Source organism: Canis lupus, chromosome 2, assembly GCF_011100685.1.
Source record: "Canis lupus familiaris isolate Mischka breed German Shepherd chromosome 2, alternate assembly UU_Cfam_GSD_1.0, whole genome shotgun sequence".
Lineage (NCBI taxonomy): Eukaryota > Metazoa > Chordata > Mammalia > Carnivora > Canidae > Canis > Canis lupus.
The window spans coordinates 23,263,917-23,280,647 of NC_049223.1; the positions used below are offsets into that span (position 1 = coordinate 23,263,917).

A 16,731-nucleotide genomic window follows, 5' to 3' on the forward strand; every position below is an offset into this window, starting at 1 on the left:
GGGGTGAGATTCTGGCACTGGAGGTACAGATTTGCAATATTACCTATTCAAGTGGTAGGAGTTGGGTTTCTAATGTGGGCCAGTCACATGACAGGAGTGGGGAAAGGAGAATCACACTATCAGTATACTTTGAGGATAGTGTCTACGTGGATTTATTTACTCTAGGCAACTTAGGTATGACCTAAGTCCATTGGCTGAGGTCACAATGTACTTTCTCACAAGTAGGGAGAAAACACCTTCATTAAAGCTTTCTGAAGTGGCAGTAAACACAATCACTAATGCTTTAAAGTGGCACACCACCCTAGATATTTACTAGGGCACAATTCTCATTGGTAAGCTTTTTTTAAAAGTTGGAAGGCTACATTATACCTCACAGTAAACACTTGCTAAGTGCAAGAAAAAGTGTGAATCATGGGCAGGAAAAAAAATGCAGACCATGGAACATTAAGCATCAAAGTCCTGGTGGTGTAGATTGTTGCTCATGAAAACAACAAGAGAAAAGTTAAGAGTATTGGTGTACAGATTCCATTCCAGATTTCACTGGTGGTGGAAAACAAAAGATAAAAGTAATATGATACTGAACTAAGGATCATTGGGTATGTTCATTTGAATTTTCATAGAATTCTTTTTCAAAAATATGCTATTTAAAATTAAAACAATCTACAGCAGAAAAAAGTGCCATCTCATTAAACAGGCCTTAAAAATCACAAGGTAGGGGCCCCTGGGTGACTCAGCAGTTGAGCACCTGCCTTTGGCTCAGGGCATGATCCCAGAGTCTGGGATTGAGTCCCTCCATTGAGCTCCTTGAGAGGAGCCTGCATCTCCCTCGCCCTATGTCTTTGCCTCTCTGTGTCTCTCATGAATAAATAAGTAAAATCTTTAAAAAAAAAAAAAAAATTGCAAAGTACAGGTTCTATAGGTCCAAGTTACATGCAAAATTTTACTCCTCATATTACTTGCTGAGTTTTAAGATTAATAACCAGTTTTGTGATAATCTTAAGAATGCATACAATCCATCAGGCATAGCTACGTTAAATTACTAAGCCAAGTGAAATCTCCTGAGCTTTGGTCAAAGCTATCTTGTGGGTGACAAATCTCTCAGAGAAACATTTAATGGATTCATTTTTTCACTCGCTCAGCCCTTTCTTCTAAATGCCAACTGAATACCGGATATTATTTTCTGACCATGGCCCACCAAAGTGACACTTAATCAATAAAATAATTATTGAAAGCAGCCTTGAGACTCAACAAGTCTAACCACATAAAATGTTTATATCTGGGCAAATAGTTTGCTCAGTGAGTACTGTGCACACAGGTTGTGTAAAGTTTGTCACACTTCTCCTTTTTAAAGCTTCCTGTGTACAATAACCAGTTGAGGAACAGGAAAAATAAGAGTACTTAATATTTTGTATCAGATTACAAATGTGGCAGACAGTACTGCTTGTCTCTCTCCAGCTAGTCCCAACCTTCATCCTTGCTAATAGAACTGTGACTGTTGGAGCAGGAAGCACTTGTGTTCTGCAGTACCTTCCAGAATCCCAGGGATGCATGTGTTGCTTAATTTACTGCCATACTGCCGTACCCGAGGTGTGGGCCTATACGAGCATCATCAGGATAACCCAGGAACTTCTTAGAAATTATATTCTTGGGCCCCACTCCCAGCCTACTGAACCAGAAGCTCAGGGAGAGGACCAGCAATCTGTGTTTCATCAAACCCATCAGATGGTCTTGATGTGTGCTAATGTCTGACAGCTCCGATCTAAACCAGTCACAGCATTTCTGTCCCCTTTGCCAACTGCTGGATTAGGCTGGGTCACTGTGTGACCAATGAGCCTGACAGGAAATTTCTTGGGAAGCCTCCAAAATGCCTTACTTGCTCACATACAGAGAGGAGTGAGAGGAAACACACCACCCCTTCTATTTTTGGTTCAGATACTGTCATGTCTTCCTGTGATGCCCAGAACTGTAGCACCAATCTTGTAACCAGTAGGTGATAATCCCAAATACCATGCCAGTATGCCAAGCATGAGAGTGGGGGGAAAGACTGGAAGAACCTGGCTCCCCAGAGACCTTGATGTACAGCTCCATTAACTCTAGAAAGACCCATGCTCCAGAGTCCTTGTTAAATAGTATATTTTTAAAAACTCTGCATGTGTAAACTACTTTTAGTTGGCCTTCTGTTAGCTTGCAATCCTGACTGGAATATCTTTCTTTTTTTGAGACAAGCCCCAAAATAGTATAAACAACATAATGTCACTTTCATAATATTATATAATCTTATACATATCAAGATAATTATATAATACTCCATAATATCTTATTAGAGCCTACATTTATATTTATAGGTTTATTTATATTTTTATTATACAATAAATTCTTATAAAATTAAATTTATTATAATATTCTGTTGTATTTTAATTTGAAGCATTTTTAAAGGAAGAATTTATGACTTTACTAAGTGGAAATACAGAAACCATTTAAAATGGTGTTACTGAAATTATATTCTGGTTTTGGTTCTACTAATACTAACTAGCTTGTGGGAACAAATGACTAAATAGATTAGGCCTCAATTTTCTAGCTGACAGAAGAAAAGAGATTAAGTCACCGACACAATCCTGTCTAATTTAAAGAATTACACTCTGAATTTGTTCTTTAGGGAGTTCTGAACAGCCTATGTGACAAAAGTTCATCTTCTGCTATAGATTCTAGCAATACAGATTTTTATGGTGACAAGACTTATTGCTATGCAGCCTCCTACTGACAAATACTCCAGAAGAGGGTAACTAATTAGAACCACCCAGCTGAAAGGCTGCAAGCTTGGTGCTTGGAGTTTGTTCCTGCCAACTCCCAATTATTTAGACTAGGAGAAGGATGGTATTCTGTGGGTAAACACTCTTAATCCAAGGCCTCAAATTCACTTGCCAACCTACCTTCCCTTCCATTAAAAGGTCAAAGAGCACAGAAAGCCAAACAACTGACTGGTATTTTTACTTTCTACTGGAGTCTCGTTAGATTCACTCATGACAAAGAGGGGGAGGCAGGCTAAGGAGCAGCTGTGATTCACCAAGCCACAAAGGTGATTTAAAAAACCATCAGCCATAGAGAATTAAAAGCAACTTACCATTATCTTTGGAAAGGAAAAGATGTCCTCCTACCCTCAATGCAACTATTATGAAACATACATGAGAACCCCTATCTGATGAAGGAACAGGTACAGAGCATTTTTAATGTAATGTATTTTAAGGACTCTTTACTCAAAAGCGCGAGATGTCTAAAAGCTTTATAATGGACAAAGATGATAGCTACGACTTCCTCAAGCCAGAGGGCCTCTCTGAGAATGGAAATGCCAGGGCTACTGGTAAGGGCCACTAAACACCGTAACATCTGTGCCAACGTGACCATAAAGGGTGGACAATGAAATAACGAAACCATATAAAGCTTTTCTCAGTAAATGAACTAGAAAGAGCAGTACAGGTAAACTCCTTCTATAATAAACTTACGATACAACCAGCCTCTCCTTTCTGATCACTCAACTTTATTCCCTTCATCACCATCATAATGAAATTAGCACCCCAGCCGCACTCAAAGGCAAAAAGACAAAGCACACAGCTGACATGCAGTGAGTTTATGATTTGGTGCCAGGTTCCTCCTCAAGAAAAAATTTGAGGCTGAAATGGGGTGAATGGGCAGGGCAGACTATACGGACCAGTGGGAAAGAAGTGGCATGTGTACACAGCGTTTGTACCCCAATCACCTGCTTGGTTGCTGGGTTTTGTGATATGCTTTATTCTGTTAGAGGTCAGTTTAAGTATTAGTTTAAATTCAGTACTGGTTTGTTTACAATGGGTAGGATGAGAAATCTGGAAGAATATCTGTTCAATGACAGAACAAGAGAGTACAAAGAGCTCAGCAGCAGGTCAACAGTGCAGGTATGTTTCCTGCCTACGACAAAGACAGCACAGAGTCAAGTTCTTTAGCCAAAGAGAAACTGGCGAAGAAAGGAAAATAGCAATTCCCCTTCTAGAAATTTATTCTAGAAAAAAATTAGGAACATGTACAAAAATTTAGCTTAGGGATATTCACTGCGGGACTATACGAAAACAGAAGGCTGATCAAACAAATCATGTTGGAGCTATCCAGTGGAACACCATTAAGGTAATTTTAAAAAATGATGCATGCAAGTATTTAATGACACATAAAGATGTTGGCTATATACTGCAGGCTACTAAGCAATATGAACTAAATGATGCCATTTTTCTCTTAAAAGATCAGAATATGGTTAGAAAAAAAAGAATATGGTTATAGACAGGTATATCTATATTATACGTACACACAGAAAGAATTCTGGCATAAAACCAACTTTGGCAAGATCATGGGTGCTTCTACATTTCCTGTTCTTGTTTAGCTCGAATCCTTAATTTTATTTTTCTATGATAAGCCTATGTTGATTTTATGAGAAAAAAATTACCAAAATATTTAATGGGCAGATACAAAGAAAGCCCTTGATATCTATAAATATTCACCGTAGAGCAATGACTATCAAAGGAAAAGAAAGGTTGGCTTTAATAGATTTTGTTATATGGAACTGTTTTTTTTTTTTAAAGATTTATTTATTTGAGAGAGAGACAGAGAGCACCAGCAGGGGGAGGGGCAGCGGGAGAGGGAGAAGCAGACTCATCACTGAGCAAAGAGCCTGACAGGGAACCCGATCCCAGGACCCTGAGATCATGACTTGAGCCAAAGGCAGATGCTTCACCGACTGAGCCACCCAGGTACCCAGAAACTGCTGTTTTTAACAGTACTGGAAGTAATGGGATTTCGTCTTCAGCAAAACTCTCCTAAGTACAAAAGCTACTGATGGGAGATCAAGAGGCATATACTTACGGCTGAGTGAAGTCACGAGTGATGAAGTCAGAACTCTTGAACAACAGAAAGATGTCGCTGAGGGTTTTACATTTCAAAGAACTGTTCATTGCTATCCAGTATGCATCCTAAATAATAATAATAAAGCATATGCTACTTAGTATATACTCCAAGTCAGTTGCTATGAATGAGGCTCAGCCCTACACACAAAGTTGATAATGCACATCACATTTAAAGGAAAAGTTCAGGGAGGACCTTTTAGCTATACTGTCCAATGTCAAACTACACTTCTGAATGACCAAGAGCAGGGCCACTGCGTGTTGTATGCTGGGTTCCAAACATTGAGCTGTTAAGGTCCTCACCTTCCTGCTTAGGCCAAGCACTTTTCTGTGTTTGTTTTACTGATGATGAAAAAGGGGTGAAGGAGTATCAGAAGTGCTGACACTTCAGCTAAAAGATCAAGGTGTAAAGAGCGAGCCTGACCAGCTAAGAAAAAAGGAGATCATTTCTCTCTTCTTGCTTCTGGGCAGTGACAGTGGGAACACCTCAAGTGTAAGGGCTGGAGCAGTTTAGACCCATGCCTATCAAATCTGAGAGAGGAGAGGAGATACTCTGCACCTTCAGTTTTAAATGGTGGATATCTCATACATACGAATCAAGAAAAGGTAAGCACAGCAGGCATGTTAGGCACAAAGCTTAGCAAAACATGCCTAAAAATGATAGAATAAGTCATTTACTAAACATACTTCTCCCATATATCAGACACAGGGCAATAATCTAATTTTTTGGCAATAATCTAATTTTGAGAAAACTAATGATTGCAAAAAACTAATTATCTACACGTGAAAGAAAGCAGTGGCACAGGTAGGCACACAAAAAATAAAATATGAATGAACAAGTGAATAAGTTCAAATCACAAATAATTGACCCATCTTAAGTGGAAAGCCTCAGCCCTGTTCAGCAATAACGAATGATTCAAATTACTGCTCATACACAAACTAAAAATGAGTTTCAATAACTTTTTAATAATAGCTTTTTTATAATTTCTCCCAACGAAAAAGACAATGAACTTCTGGCTGAGAATGGCACGATGACCAGAGATTTACCTTCACTGAAACAAAAGTATATACAGAGAAAACCATGAATTCCGGGGAAAACAGAAGGTTGAACAGGAACACGAAGTCACCCTGTACAGTATCTATCAGATGTGCACACAGTGTCCGCATTACCATAATATCAGAAACACTGCATCCTGACCTAATCAAGACACAACAGTACTCCAATGAGGAGAGTAGAACATAAAGCAGCGGGAATGGGAGAGGAGAGTGAGCAACGTTGTCATTCCTGAGTGGGCAGCCATGATGAATATCTATAGCTAATGAATAAAGTAGTAAAGTAAAATAATAAAAGAATGCACTGAAATAGGGAATGCAGTTGTCTCTGAGGAGTGAGAAATGGTGAAGCAAAGCAAATGTCTGGACCTGCTGGTATGGGGAGCAAGCGTCCAGATCTTTTAAAAATTTAAATTATGTACACGTGTAACTAATTGTAATCAGTAAAAATAAAGGGTAGGTTAGGTACAATTTGTCATTCATTTTAGAATAAGAAAAGAAAGGCACATGGGCTAATTTTTGAAAATGCAAATAAATCTTTGATTCCTTAAATGAGCTTTGCTGCCATAGTTGTTTTCTATCGGATTAGAAAAAAAAGTGAATTTTTCTATAGACCTTGACGTAAAAACAAAAAAAAACTTTTAATAATAAAACACAATTTAAGAAAACGTCAGTTGATTTCCCAAATGGCTCTATTTCTAGGTCCTATGACATTTAAATTTTCATTATTTTTCAACAGAGAAAAATTTCTCTGTTACACTGAACAGGTAAAGTTTAGAAAGGGCAGAGAATGGCCTTCCTCAGATTCTAGCATGATCAGCAATACAAGAGGTTGCAACTGTCTTCTGACAAAATATATAGTATTTTATAGACCCGGGAAAGTGCAAAATCAGGAATGTAGGAGGGGGGAAATAAAAATAAGTTCCACAGTATTTTCCCTAGAATTAGGAATAAAATTAGACCCTCTGTGAGGATATAAAAAGAAATGAGTAGCAAAACAAAGAATATTCAAACAGTGAGAGATTTACTGATGTGTTCCTACCCTTGGGGCGCTCCAGTTAAGCTTAGGAAATACACTGCCCCCCAGGGAATTGATAGCTTCTTGGACTTTCGTGGTGAACTCAGGAAATTCTGGTGCCTACAGAGAGAAAAAAGAAATCATTTGGGCAGGTTGATAACATCACAATATATACAGAAAACAAGATCAAAATCTCAAGGTTAAACAATTAAACATGTTAAAAATAAGTTAGATACAAATTACTATCAGAATTTCTGAACTGAGCTAAATAAAATCAATGATCAAATATTTACCAGAAAGGAAAAGAAAAAAAAAAGTGCCCAAATGATACTTTACAAAACAATCAAAACCCACAAAGCGGGATCCCTGGGTGGCGCAGCGGTTTGGCGCCTGCCTTTGGCCCAGGGCGCGATCCCAGAGACCCAGGATCAAATCCCACGTCGGGCTCCCGGTGCATGGAGCCTGCTTCTCCCTCTGCCTGTGTCTCTGCCCCGCCCCCCCCCCCCTCTCTCTCTCTCTGTGACTATCATAAATAAATAAAAAAATTAAAAAAAAAAAAAAAACCCACAAAGCTGGGGGCAGCCCGGGTGACTCAGCAGTTTAGCGACGCCTTCGGCCCAGGGCATGATCCTGGAGACCCAGGATCAAGTCCCACGTCCGGCTCCCTGCATGAAGACTGCTTCTCCCTCTGCCTGTGTCTCTACCTCTCTCTCTCTCTCTCTGTCTCTCATGAATAAATAAATAAAATCTTAAAGAAAAAAAAAAAAAAAGCTAAAAAGACAGATATCACGAGGCATCTGGAGATGTGAGAAAGGACTGGATGATTCTCTTAACATGTACAGTTATTAAGTGAAGAGACAGATGGAATGTCACCTGTACACATACTCCAATGCGCCGAAAGAACACCTCATATTTAAAGGGCCAGAAGGCTTTCCATCTAGAGGAAAAGACTTTTGGACATAACCCCAAAAGCCTTCATGAGAATGAGAAATAAATGATGTGCTTAACTGTATTTAAACACTGCTATTTCCAGACAAGTTTTAATATAAACAGAACTCAAAAATAGGACCATGGTGAAGTTCAAATGTTCTTTCCTTTTTGGTTGATTTTTAATGCAGTTTACATAAGCAAGTAACCAAAACGTCCTAAGTGTCATTTCAACCAGGAAATAAAGAGAAATAGTGTGAACAAACACTCTTCCGTGAGCCTTATGTCACTAGCTAAGAAGCACATGAAATTAACAGAGAAAAGAGGACTGAGAGACCAGAAGTGGAGCGGCAGGGCACAGAATAGAAAAATACTACCAGGGCGCTACAGTCACGTTATCCCTTTATATTTGCCGCCCCCTACTGGGCAACTGTAAATTCTGAAAAGGTCTAGTAATGACAAGTTCTTCCGTGGGGTCAAAAAAGTTAAGACTAGGTCTAGAATAAGCTAAACTACACCTTGCAAAAATAAATCAAATGGCTTCTGTTGATCCCCTACAGTCTAATTCAGTCATGACAAAGAGAAAACTGTGCTCAGAGTCTGGGAACCAGAGGTGCCTAGGTGTCTGCCTTCAGCTCAGGCCATGACCCTTTGTTTCTGGGATCGAGTCCTGCATTGGGCTCCCTGTTTGTGGGGAGCCTCCCTCTGCCTCTCCTCCCGCTTGGTGTTCTCTCTCAAATAAATAAATAAAATCTTTAAAAAACAGTCTGAGAAAGAGACCAAAAAAATGTCAGTTTAAAAAATAAAAAAAAGGTGACCTATCCCCAAACTAGAAGCCAGCTTTTAGCAGTAGCCTAGTGAGTAAAGAAGGAAGAGATCAGGGCAGGCTGGATCCCCTTCCTTTCTGTGATCTCTAGACAGGTTGGCAGCATCCTTAGTATCTGCCATCACGTCCATCTTCCAAAGGACATCTTCAGCTTCGACACAGGAAATCAAACAGCAGCCAGAGAGGCTTTCAAAATGATTAACAGCCTGAGTCCTTTATTTACTATTTGCCCCTCCCCATGAGAAGGAGTTATGATCTATGTTAAGCCAATAAATTCCTTATGATCTGCTAAAGTTGCTGATGTGGCCTGCCTAGGGTTCTATCCATTAAAACACTTATCTAAAATCAATATTAGCAATATTTTCAATGAACGGTGTAGTTACAATTTAGTACAGAGTGTAGTTATGAATAGACTGTTTGTTCACACTATTTCTCTTTATTTCCTGGTTGAAATGACACTTAGGACGTTTTGGTTACTTGCTTATGTAAACTGCATTAAAAATCAACCAAAAAGGAAAGAACATTTGAACTTCACCATGGTCCTATTTTTGAGTTCTGTTTATATTAAAACTTGTCTGGAAATAGCAGTGTTTAAATACATTGTAGTTACAATGGTGTACTTACATATTTTACAATATGAAGGGATTCGATCTTCAAAGAAAAAACTATTTTATTTTCCTAACCCATAAAACTTCACCTTGATTTTTTTATGTATTATATTTCGAGAGGTAACAATCCTCAAGTTATTCAATGTTAGGAAATCATGCTATAAGAATCCTCAAACAAACTTAAATTATAAAAAGTTTACATATTGTGGAGAAAAATGTGTGATTCAGTAGGAGACTATGTATTATCTACCTACAGCACACCCTCTGGATTATCTGATTCTAGCTAGGTCTACCAACTGCTTTAGAACTTGGCAAATTCTAAGTAAGTGATAATAATGAAAAGTATTTATATGGACATAAAAATTCTATCCTGCCTAATAGGGAGCCAGCTATCTTCTCCCCTACCCTTGAGGGAGGCAAAACCAATTCTGCCTCATTTACATATTCATTTCATTATTTCTAATCTATAAATCTATAATCTAATCTAATCTATAAATGTGTCTGTCCTTTGGATTCTCTTTGGAACCGGTTAAAACATCTGCCTAGATCCCTCATGAGTTAATAAAACCTTCAAGATGTGTTAAAGAGTTTTATATCAATATGGGAGTCATAATTCTACCTTTTTATTTTGAAAATTACCTTTCTTCAGATTTAATAGGATTCTTTTAAGCTCATAGTTTAACAAGTTGATTTTAAACATGCAACACCTCAGTTTTCCAGGAAAAGGTTCCTGTTGTGATTGATAAAATCCATATATATATATATTTTTTTTTTTTTAATCGTATCTGGGGACTTTCTGTGATCCAAGCTCTCCTGTCTTTCCAACTACACCTACCATACCATTCAGAAATGTATTTCTTTTCTTTTTTAAATCATGAAATGTTTAAAATATACAAAAATATATATATATCCGTGCTCCTGGATCCATACATTCAACAATTTGGTACACTTAACCCAGACCTTTAAATTTCTTAAGGGATCAAGGCTATAATACAAACGGAGATTCTGACCTCTCCTCTCCCCTCCCTAATCCTAACTTTTCCCCTGCCCCTAGGCAACCAGCATTACAGATTTGGGTGTATTCTTCTAGTCATGATTTATACTCAATGAAATGCATGCCTGTCCATAAATTAGAGCATTTAAAAAATTTAACATAACTCCTACCATTGATATGCATACCTTTAGCGAGCTGCTCTCATTTCTGAGATTCACCTACCTCAATTGAGTTTTCCCATTTTTAATTCAGTGTTTTTGTATCTCAGATTAATAGACTATTACCATTCACCAATACCTTCTATTTCCCTCCTTGGGTCTTGGCCCACATTCCTCTACGAGTGTTCTGCATTAATGTTCCCCTGCTCAACAACATCTAGTTCCACTCAGCAAAACCCAAGCCACTTTAGTTACTTTAGTAACTTTTTATTTTGAAATAATTTCAGATTTTCAGAAGCATTAAAAGAAGAGTAACAAGAATTTCCATATGCTCCAGCCAGGCATTTACCATGTTTATTTTATCCTCCCCGACCCCAAACCTCTCTCTCTTACAGATCTTTGCAGATGTGTGCATTTGTTTATACATATGCACATATAAAACAAACCGTTTTTCTTCCATTCTTAAAATAAGTAGAAGTAACCCCAAATACTTCAGTATGTTTCCTAAAAAAGCAGCAACATTCTTTAATAGAACTTAGCAAATTATCAAAATCAGGGAGCTAATGTTGATAGAATACCATTTTCTCATCTACAAAACTCACTCAAAATTGCCCATTTTCCCCATTATGTCTTTTATGGTAAAAGAAAAACACTTCTTTCTGAGGATCCAGTCTAGAATCACACCATTTTGCATTTAGCTGTCTTGTCTGCTTAATCTTTAATCTGTAGCAGTCCTTCTTTCTGTTATCCTTCATCTTTCATGACCTTGGCATTTGTGAAAAGTACTGGCAGTTATTCTATAGAGTTTCCAAAAAGTTGTATTTGCTGGATGTTTACTCCTGATTAGACTTAGGTTATGCATGTTTGGCAGGTGATGTGTCCTTCTGAGTGAACTATATCAGAAGGTACACAATTTACGTCTGTCCCATCACTGACAAGGTTACCTCTGATCATTCAGCTACCAGGTCTTTCCATTGTAAAGTTACTAATTCCTCTTCATAATTAGTAAGTAATTTTGGTGGAAAAACTTTGAGAATATCCCAGAATCCTCATTCTCATCAAATATCTACACTCTAGTTTTAACATCTATTCCATCAGTGATTACTGTGACGGTTGCAAAATAGTGATTTCCAATTCTGTAATTCCTTCTATGTTTGTGAGCTGGTGCCTTTTCTACTATAAAGGGCTTCTGTTCCCATTTTTTTTTTTAATATAACCATTTATTTGTCAGTATCACAGACCACAGATCTTAGCAAATGGTTATACTCCACTAATATCTCTGTTTTGACACTCAGCTATTTGGTCAGTGGTTCGGAACCCATTCAAGCTGGCCTCTGTACCCTTTCTCTCATGTTTGCCTCATTCTTACTTTCTGACACAAGCTGTCACAGGTTCCTCTTCACTTTCTTACCCCAGTCTTGACTTTCTCCAAGGAGCTTCAATTCCTTTTAGTGGAGAAGATATCTAGAAACCAAGATCAGGGCACTAGATATGCTCATGGCTACCATGATGTCACTGTATCACTGCTTCCAGTCCTTAGTGAATAGAGTTTGGTAGATACACATACATAAATTATTAATTTCCCTATCTAGCCATCTATTAAAAAGCATCAGTTGGCATTGATAATCCTCACCACTTTTAGGGTCCAAGTCAAATATCATGTCTTCCCTTTTGCCCATTTCTAGATGATCTCAGTTCTAACCGTTCTCTCTGTTGGGACAGCACTTTGTCATCTACTCCCAAACTGAGGCATCTTTCCCTGCTGGTTTATAAACTCCCTAATGGCTGGGATCAAACCAAATTCATCTTTGTTCAGAACCCACTATAATATCCTAAATATATGAGATAACTAACATGCATGTTTAACAGAACAGGATTTTCAGAAACAAGAGAGTAACTAACCTGCATGTTACCTAGAGTAAAATAGACCATGGAAACTTTCCCTTTCTGTGTATGTTGGCATGCTTTTTATACCTAAGGAAATAGGCTGGTTTAGGCCTTTCCACTTCTCTTGTACTGTGAATTACAGGTCTCTTCCATTAAAATAAACAGAAGTATCTTCTTATTTAGAATTAATATATAGAATATAAACTTCCCTAAAACTAGTGTCCCTTGTGCCTTTATATATATTTGCAGGAAATTTTATAAAAACCTTTCTCTTTTGTCTCAAGGTATGAGAAGTTTAATTTATCTATATTTTTAGAAATATGTTTTACTTCATTCTTTTAAAAATATTTTTATTAAAAATATATTTCAAATTGAATAGGACAATAGCATTCTTATCTCTTATCTGAGACTATAATATACTCAATCAACTTCTACATCTTTATAGAAGATACTGGTTAAAGCCATACAGTTTTCTACTCTTACTTGAAAATTAATTTTTACACCATGTAAATATATCTGAGTAAGTGAATATAGATTTCACCTCAATCTAGCTTCCACAGATCTGGGAGTCTCCAAGTTTAATATTAGGCATGACTGCTTCTTTCAGGGTTCAACAGAAACAAGTCGAAGCACCGACTATGCACTTAAAATATTTCTTTGAAATCAAAGAGAAAAGAATGGCAGGCCATGTTTGCCTATAAACAATGATTCAAGTTATTTTTCTAAGTAATAAATCAAAGCCAATAATTTCCTCTGTTTTTGTCATACAATGTTTTCTCAATGTTCATACTACATATGAAGTAGTCAGTAAAAGGGAATTTAGAGAGGTATTATTGAAACACTGAAGCACCCTGTGTCACAGTGCAAAGCTGTCCCTACACTTGTGTGGCTTTGCTCTTACCGTAAGCGTAGCCGTGTTCTCGTCGTCTGACCACTGCACAAAGAGGACAGAAACAGAGTATTAAATGTGGATAGTGCACTGGGCTTCCAAAAAGCAATGCTCCGTCTAAAAATGACACATAAGTATGAGATATCACTTTCTGAACACAAACTACATGTCAAAGTGAGATTTTTGTGTAATTTCTCACTTTACCAAATGTATGCAGAGATGTAAATATCAGAATCATTTCAGAGATCACTTAAATTACAACAGTTTAATAAAGGTTCTTTTTTGTTTTGTTTTGTTTTTTAACCAACCTGTATTTCTTCTGCTTCATTATCACTGTTTGGTTGAGAATGTGTTGGTGGATCTTCCCTAGAAGAACATAAAACAAAAATTAAGCAAGGAAAACACTTTAATACCATGTATGTAGTCATAATTTCAAGTGTACGGACTATAAATTAAAAAAAAAAAAAAGGCCTCCGAATTGGAGGATGTTAGGTAAAGTTCATTTCTTGAGACAGAAACTAATATAAAGCTGATATAAAATTAATTAGTACACTTCCAGTAAGAGATGGCAAAAGAAGCACTTTCTGCCCTTTTCTCAGAAAATCACTAGAACCAAGGAAAGGAAAAACTCAAACTCCAGCTCTGAAGGCATGAGCAGTCATCTACAGCTCTGAATCCCAATACATGAGAAATGCTGCCATAGACAAGGAAGATCAAGTGAGATGAAGAGGCCAAAAGGAATCACCCAAAGAGCTGTTCTACTGAAGAGCTGGAATACCCCAAAATGGCAAAATCAAGAATCTTTTGCGTATGTAGTGAAAACAGAGTGTGTGAGCTAGTGTTAAGAATGTCCCTGGATTTGGACGGGCACAACAGAAAGGTGTGGGGAGAGAGGGAAAGAAAGACTCAGACATGCTATCTTTGAAGAAGCCAGTGAGGAAAGCACGTGTAGAAAAGGACCAGCTAGCAGCCAATCTTCATTGCCTAGGGAGGAAGCAAAGGTGAAAACACAGAGTATTCCCTCTCATTAACACTAAAACCACAAATAACTGGGCTATGAAGAACTCACCACATCAATGAAAGCAATAATAATCAGAATAAGAACCAGCATAGGATCTGTACCAAGAAACTACAAGAAGGGAAAGGGAGGCTACTGATTGACCATGGGCATTTATCTATCCCTATGTTCCCTCTTGAAGCTCCATTAAAATGGTGGGAAAAATCCCCACCCCCCCAAAGGAGACAACCGCAGAAAAGAGACAGCAACAGAAGTTTGGAAAACAGAAAGCCAATAAGAAGGATAACCCAGGGCAGCCCGGGTGGCTCAGGGGTTTAATGCTGCGTTCAGCCCAGGGCCTGATCCTGGGGACCTGGGATCGAGTCCCACATCAGGCTCCCTGCATGGAGCCTGCTTCTCCCTCTGCCTGTGTCTCTGCCTCTTTCTCTCTCTCCTCTCTGCTGTGTTGCTCATAAATAAATAAAATCTTTAAAAAAAATAAAAATAAAAAAATAAAAAAAATAAAGAAGGATAACCCAGTGAGCAACAGGTAGAACCTAGAACTCCACTAGATGATGAGACCAAAGCTCTGGGCTACCAACAGGTGACTTGTGTGAAGTCCACAGAAGAGGCAGTAAGACACAAGCAGCCTTCCTCACCCTGCACACCCTAACAACTAATCCTTCCATGAACCAAAGGACTCAGGTCTGTAACGTCCCAGAGGAATATTAGGGTGAAATGGTAGAGTATGATGAAAAGCCATGTGAAAATCACACTAACAGTGAAGCCTCTGGTCCCTTTCTCCCATCCTGCTCCCAGAACACACACAGACTACAAGATTCTTCTCTGTAGAAACTGAAACCCCCTGAGGACAAACCTACAGATAACTGTCCTCCGGAAAACTTTCATCAATACCTGCTGATTGTGGGCACTCTTAGTAAGTGAGTCCCAACTGGGTACAGAGTGAGTGTGAGTACAAGTGTGTGTGTCCTCACTCTTAAATATGAAGAAAGGCCTAGAATCATTAGAAAACTAAACAAAGGCTCTAGGATGAAAAAAAAAAATGTTTTTTAAAAGAAGAAAAGTATATATAGGAAAGAGACAATAAAGGGACCAGATTAAAAATATTTTTTAAAATCATTAATATAGGGCAGCCCCGGTGGCGCAGCGGTTTAGTGCCGCCTGCAGCCCAGGGTGTGATCCTGGAGACCCGGGATCGAGTCCCACATCAGGCTCCTTGCATGGAGCCTGCTTCTCCCTCTGCCTGTGTCTCTGCCCCCCGCCCCCGCTGTGTTTCTCATGAATAAATAAATAATTCTTTAAAAAATAAATAAATAAAATCATTAATATAAAGATAAAAGATAAAGAGGATAAAAGAGAAAAAGATAAAAGAAGATACTGCATCCATGAGTGAAGAACAGGAAGCTATAAGAAAGGAACAGAGAAGGGGCACCTGGGTAGCCTAGTCAGTTAAGCATCCAACTTCTGATACCAGCTTAGGTCTTGATCTCAGGGTTGTGAGTTCAAGCCCCACCTTGAGCTCCATGCTGGGCATGAAACCTATTCTGGAAAAAAAAAAAATTTTTTTTTAATTAAGAAAGAAAGGAACAGAGGATAGAATTGAACTTGAAGAAATGAAAACATGATAGTTGCTAGTTAAAAATTCAATAGAATGGCAAAATGAAGGAAATTTCCCAGAAAGAACTAAGAAGACAAAGAGATAGACAACAGAGAGGGAATGATAAAATTCAGAGAATCCAGCAAGATCCAGCATCGAAATAATGGAAGTTCAAGAAAGAGAAACCAGAAAATAAGAGAAAATTATCAAAGATAGAGTATTTTTAAATGTTCCCAAACTGAAAAATATGTCTCTAGAATGGAAGGGCTCACCAAGTACACAGCACAGTGAATGGTTGGGATGAAAGGGTGCTTAGGCGATGTGCAAAGGTGGCCACAATAATTCTTCCCATCTCCTCTGTGAGGAACCTTTGCCACTCTTCCTATCAAAAAATGGCATTTATATCCCCATTCCTTTAATTTAAACTGGCTTCAAGACTCATCATGACCAACAAAATGTAGAAGTGACATCATGTAATTTTAGGTATCAGAAGCCTTTACAGCCTCCACTCTCAGGTTTGGAATGCTGCCAACACTATGTAAAGAAGCTAAGAGTTGTCTTCTGAGATGAGAGACTACAAAGAAAGAGAGGCCCAGCATCAACTGCCAGACATATGAGGCCACCTTAAAAGCATCCAGGTGTTCAACAGAACCACCAAATGACTATAGCAACATGACCTTAGCAAGACAAACAGAAGACTCATCCAGTGTCAAGAAGTATAGAGGCTCTGAGAGTTTACCCCACTTGCAAGCTAACAGGCTAGCTGGCCAGAGTGTCCAGACTCTGGCAGAAGACATATGACTCTTAGGTCAGAAACAAAGGACTCAGACTCAC

The 16,731-nt window shown here is 38.3% G+C and overlaps 1 protein-coding gene across 4 annotated transcripts in view; it reads right to left on the reverse strand.

The window, feature by feature from the left end:
- The window catches only part of CDC123 (cell division cycle 123), a 54,785-nt gene that overhangs the window by 23,278 nt on the left and 14,776 nt on the right, over window positions 1–16,731 (reverse strand). For all 4 annotated transcript variants that reach the window (XM_038530121.1, XM_038530119.1, XM_038530122.1 and 1 more), the window contains 4 exons: window positions 13,591–13,648; window positions 13,295–13,327; window positions 7,018–7,113; window positions 4,885–4,991 (listed from right to left, as the gene is read on the reverse strand). In XM_038530121.1, coding sequence (XP_038386049.1) covers window positions 4,885–4,991; window positions 7,018–7,113; window positions 13,295–13,327; window positions 13,591–13,648 — 294 coding nt within the window. The remainder of the gene's footprint in view (window positions 1–4,884; window positions 4,992–7,017; window positions 7,114–13,294; window positions 13,328–13,590; window positions 13,649–16,731) is intronic.